At 40.5% G+C, this 6,000-nt stretch overlaps 1 protein-coding gene across 1 annotated transcript in view; it reads right to left on the bottom strand.

The window, feature by feature from the left end:
- Positions 1-5,993, bottom strand: part of CDC123 (cell division cycle 123) — a 30,930-nt gene extending 24,937 nt beyond the window's left edge. Inside the window, exons 1-4 of the mRNA XM_057366460.1 lie at positions 5,880-5,993; positions 3,936-4,007; positions 1,994-2,048; positions 1,173-1,205 (exon numbers count right to left, since the gene is read on the bottom strand). Coding sequence (XP_057222443.1) covers positions 1,173-1,205; positions 1,994-2,048; positions 3,936-4,007; positions 5,880-5,953 — 234 coding nt within the window. The 5' untranslated portion in view covers positions 5,954-5,993. The remainder of the gene's footprint in view (positions 1-1,172; positions 1,206-1,993; positions 2,049-3,935; positions 4,008-5,879) is intronic.
- Positions 5,994-6,000: the final 7 nt, after the last annotated feature.

Genomic DNA, 6,000 nt, shown 5'->3' on the forward strand with positions numbered 1-6,000 from the left:
TATACACACAAGAAAAAAGTTCTACAACTGCATAAACAAGCTAGACTCCATCATTTCCTGAAYTTTGAATGCCTGATTTTGCAACCATCAATATTAATGCAAGTTCTTTTAAAACCAGAATATTCTGTCTCTCCACTTCCCTCATGAGGAAGCTGTAGACTTACCTACATGCAGTAGAGTCATTTGGTCTGTGCTCTTCTGACAGGTAAAATACATGCTAGGTATTTCCTTACTGTGTTCTACATAACAACCAACTCTGATTCAAAACTCTGATATTACTTATTTAGSATCATTACCATGAGCTCTGCAAATGATAAGATGGATCCTAAAATCTTTGTTTTTAATGATTTACAATTTAAGGAATCTAGTTTATCAAAGGTTAAATATTTGAACTGAAGATTAATTAGGGTGCAAAAATTTGAAATGTATCAGTTTTAGACTCTACGCTTATTATAAATTCGGTGCTAGCAGAAGCACCACTCAAAGCAGGATTGTGATTGTATGACACCTAATCCAGTGTGAGCAATTCCACACTCTGATGAACATTAGGGAGCTAAAGGACTGAAGTCACAGTACCAATGGCAGACAAGTGCCATGAGTATTTCAACTCTGACACTGACAGGGCAACAGCAATTAAAAAAAAAAAAAAAAGATGTAGAAGAAAGATAAAGAAAGCCTAGTTTGCATCCATCATGATCCTGATTCCACGCCAGGTACAGTGCAAGGAGACCACAAAGACAGGAAAAGGAAAAGAAATTATAGAAAGAGATGTACTTAGGAAGAAATAATGGTACATTAAGAGAAGAGCTGTGAAGACAGAGCTGCAGGGGCTTAGTTYCTTCTGCATCCAGTCTGATTAAACAATTTGGAGATACTCAGAGTGGTGAAAATGAAAGACAGCTATATTTAGACCTGTACTTCAGTTCATTTCCTATAGTCTAACAAGTGTGTGATCGTTGAGGATGAAAAAGAGCATTTTATTTTTAGTTAAATAAAATTAAGCCAGCAAAASTTTTCTGAAGTTACAGACATCTACACTGCCGTCCAGCTAAAATGGTCTGGAAAATGTTAAATACAGCAAGAGCAGGAACTAACAAGCAACAAGTTTGTATCACAAGGCTGCAGAAAGGAAATTGCTGACAAACCAACATCGGGCTTTTACAGGACTTTACCTTAAGCGTTGTAGTGTTCTCATCATCGGACCACTGTTAAAAATAAGAACAAATCAAAGGTTCATGGTTTCCTGAGACACCCTTTATAATTTATGAGAACATCAGAATTCATACAGCCTCCTACAACATGCAGATCAAACCATTGCCCCAGACAGCATAACATCACCATCCTCCAACTTTTTGGGCTGTAAATTAAGACAGGAACAACACTGTATATTCAGCAGAAGTACTACTCTAAAGCATGGATAAAAACAACATGCATATTTTAACTGTGATTTATATCAGAAAGTTGGACATTTCAGAATTCAGTCTTCCTTGTCTAAAGCTTTTCTCCAGCTTCTGTACTTCCATCCTTAGACCCATGATCCATTAGTTTCACTTTTATTTCTGTTCCATCTCCTTGTTGTACCTTCTGTCACCTTGCACTTAAAACATTTTTCAGTGTTTTTCTTCTAGAATGGCCTTCTGAGTTATTATGGCCTCAGAAACTTTCACTGTTTTTTGAAGTAACTACCGCAAACATACTCCTAATTTTTCAGGGCATGAAACAGCATTAAGTTCAATTTCAACATTCCCTACTCATTATTACAACTGCAATTATCAATAAATAAAAATTTAAAAGTCTTCTGTGAATAAGCATAGAAATATCTTAAACTTTCACTGATGTCACAGCATAAATAATTATGCTTCTACATTTTTCATTGCAACTACCACATTATTATTTCTGTGAAGGACTCTCCTCACCTATAAATTATGCATAAAAGGTTATCCATTTATATTTTTCTCAAGAGACTTGACATTAATGCGCATTTTACACTAACCTGTATCTCCTCTGCATCATCACTCCCCTCCTGTGTGTGACTTGGCGGATCTTCTCTGAAAAAAAATTAACAGGAAAGAAACCATTAAGCACTGGAGTTTGATTTGACCATATCCATTACATTTCCACAGCATTTCCAGCTGTTGATCTCAAAATTTTCCATAAGAAGATTAATCCTCAAAACCATGGCAGAGAAAAATCAGAGCAAGCCAATATTGAAAAGTGAAGACCAAACACTCTGGCATTAAGCCTAGGTCCCATCCTGAAAACTTTGCTTCTTTCAAATTTGTAGATCAGTTTTTGCTCTAAAACACCAAAATTGAAGCTTTTCAACACTCTATTAATGATTCTTTTCCAACTTTACTGTACTCTGACACAAACACAATTTAACCTCTTAAAAAAAACCAAAAAACCAAAAATAAACAAAAAAAAACCCAAGTTCAATTTAAATTATGGTTTGCCTCCATACTCCTTCCCCTAGTAAAAAATCATAAAACTTGAATTTCAAGTGTTGACCTGTGAATTTCTGGCTCTGAAAAGAAAATGTCCTCACACTCAATGTCCTCATCTATCCACCTAGCATACAGACAAAAGAAGATCCTATGGAAAGCGGACAGTGTAGCAAACAGGCCAAATGTACATCCCTGCCAAAAGTAAACTCTTAGACAAGTTGAGTCTCTGCAATCCCTCAATGCATTTCCATAGGGATTAAACCATCAATCCAGTTGGTGAGATCCAGAGGTCAGGTATGGGTTCACTGAAGGTTAAAAACAATCTTGGCCTTGACTACAAGATCACATTCACTTCTAGCTAAGAAAGTACAACACAAGAGAAAAAAATGGTTTCTAACAGGGATTTTAACTGCAAACAGCTTAAAAATGTAATTTAAGTCCATCATACAGCTGTCCATTACTCCACTGAAGGCAGCAAAATTGTAGAACACGGCTGTTAAGTCAAACCCTCAGTTTCAGCATTTCTGAAGGCTTATTAAAATAAACAGCTGGTGCTAAACAAATTGCACAGTTCTGTAAAAACAGGTGACAACACTACTTCTTATCCAAAATGGTTTAAAAACAATTCTAATTTTCTGGGTACCCTTTATTAAGAATTTAGAAATTAATAAAAATTAAACCCTTTCATCTTTACAAGGTGTTTAAACAGCTTCAATTTTTACATAAATTGATAGCTGATAAATCAGAGAAAGATCCATTTCATTCACAGCCTAACTGGTTGCTCTGCAAGGGGCAAACTACCAGTTAGGGAATCATGGAGTGAGGACTGATTTCTGAGTTTGATAATTAACAAGCTACATGCAGCAACCACCTCACAAGGAAACCACACAGTGAGAAAATAAAGAGCAAGGCCTGGGCTCTTACCTACTATCTCTGCTATCTATCCACCTGATCCTTCTCCATCCAAAATCTTGGCATGAGTGTACATACAGGATATTCAGTTTTGTCAGATGCATGGATTACATGTATGCAAATGATTATATAAAAATCTTAATATTCATGGAGTTCATATATAGCTTATTTTATTGAGAATTAAACTCAGGTAATGTCATTTCACCCCTGGACTGGCATGGCACAGGTCAAGCCTGTGAACTGTACCTAAGGAGATCCAAGGCACCAAACACAAACCAGTAGCTGAGCACCTCAGAGCCTGGAACATTCCACAAGGAAAGGTGGAGAAAAAATGAAAGTACTGTGTCCACTTGGTCTAGAATGAAGTGTGGATTTTAGGACCCACTTCAGGCATCAGCAAATCAAGCTGTACTAAAAACAGTCAGCCCATTCACACACTCTTACAGTACAAGGTTTACTGCAGTCACACTGGTCAAATTAAAAAACTCATTATGGACAATACAATAGGTACACACAAAATGGTGCTGTGAATGTAAAATGGCATTAATACTTGGAGGCTGGGGCGAAAACATGCTTTACCTTCCAGAAACCACGAGTGTTCCATCATCCAGCAAATATTCTTTCACATTCTCTGGCAGGGGAAGTATAACACTGGAAGAAATGTGAAAATCTCTTTAATACCTTATTATTGCTTGCTATAATAAAAACCTAGTTGAATAAAAGAATTTGGGGTTTTAATAGCACATAAGTCAAAAATCCTCTAACATTATGGAAGAAAATTCTCTTTCTCCCACCTTATCCCTCACCCAAAAGCAGTGTCCATTTACCCTCCAGGGAAGTATAGGACAAAAATTTTAGATGAAATACACAAAAATGGCCCACTCCTTCAAAGCCCTAAGAAATTTCAAGTAAAATTGTATGCAGCCTGTAAGGAGACAACATGTTGCTCCAACTAAAGGTTTACCTTATGAAATGCAAACCAAAATCTGCCTATACCATCCTAATGTTCTAACAATGCAGGACTAACGCTAAATGTACAAAAAAAAAGCCAGTGCTGAGCATTAAAAAACATAAAAGATCAAATGCTTTGATTACCAAAAGCCTGATGTCAGCACTTTTTGATCCAACAGGGCAATTATGTCGACTTTCCTGAGTTACTGGTAGTTCTTGTAACTATCTCATGACATGCAGCAGCACCTTAGAAACTACAGAATTTCCTAGGGCTACCAGAAATACACAAAAAAACCAAGTCAGCCATTTGATTTGGATACATCCAGTCACAATCGGGGTTTGTTTTTTTTTTAAGCAAGTAGGAACAGCTGTGTGGATAGAGGGATGTGGATAGTAGCAAGAGTGTGGCTATCAGCTGGCGCTCAGCACGGAGTCTCACCAGGAGAGCAGGGAGTACAGGGCTACCTGGCCTGCACCATGGCTTCCCAAAACACCTCCTCAGGGTGAAGAGACAAGACCCCAGCTCCTGGGACTGCAGCTGAGAGCTCAATCAATCCTTCACCACCTCCACCGCAGCTCTGTCCCACACAGGTCCCATCAATCTCATCCAACCCCACCCCAATACAAGCTCATTTCCAACCCAACCCAGCCCCAGAGAATCCCAGAATGAGTAAGGTTGGAAGGGACCACAGTGGCTGACCTCTCTAACCTCCCTGCTCAAGCAGGACCACCCCAGAGCACATGGCACAAGGTTGTGCCCAGACAGCTCTGGAATATCTCCAGTGAGGGAGACTCCACAGCCTCTCTGGACAATCCTTTCCATTGCCTGGTGACTGCCCAAGACAGAAGTTCTTCCTCATGTTCAGGTGGAATTTCCTGTGCATCAGTTTCTGCCCTTTGCCACTTATCCTATTGCTGGGCACCACTGAAGAGATTCTGGATCCATCCACTTGGCATCCCTCTTTAAATATTTACATACATTAACTAGGTCCCCTCTCACTCTTCTTTCCAGTACCTGAAGGGAACTCACAGGAAAGATGGGGCAAGACTATGTACAAGAACTTGTAATAATAATTTACAAGTAGGAATGCATTCAGATTGAGAAGGCTAGTTTAGATAAATTAGGAAGCAATTCTTTGTTGTGAGGCACAGCTTGGCAGAGAAGCTGTGGATGAGCCATCGCTGGAAGTGTACAAGGCCAGGTTAGATGGGACTTGGATTAGTCTGGTCTAGAGGAAGGTGTCCCTGCCCATGGCAGGGGATTGGAACCAGATGATCTTTAAGGTCCCTCCTAACCCAAACCATTCTGTGATTCTCCAGGCTGAGCAGGCCCAGTTCCCTCAGCTTTTCCAGTCCCTTAATCATCCTCGCAGCCCTGCACTGGACCCGCTCCAAGAGCACTGTGTCTCTCCTGCTCTGAGGAGCCCAGAGCTGGATACAGCGCTCCAGGCGAGCCTCACCAGGGCGGAGTGCAGGAACACGCTCACCTCCCTCGCCCCACATTCCTCCCACCTCACCCCACACCGCTCCCCTACGGCCCACACCGCTTCTCCCAGCCCCAGAGCCGCTCACCTGCGGATAGTGACAGCCTTGAAGAGCGGGTACCACACGGAGAACTGGCAATGCGCCACCTGCTCCTTCTTCATCCTCCTCCTCCTCCTCCTCCGCAGCGCCGGCGGTTCCGGAAGCTCCC

Source organism: Malurus melanocephalus, unplaced genomic scaffold (assembly GCF_030028575.1).
Source record: "Malurus melanocephalus ecotype Western Australia unplaced genomic scaffold, MMel_1.1 scaffold_65, whole genome shotgun sequence".
Taxonomy (NCBI): Eukaryota; Metazoa; Chordata; class Aves; order Passeriformes; family Maluridae; genus Malurus; species Malurus melanocephalus.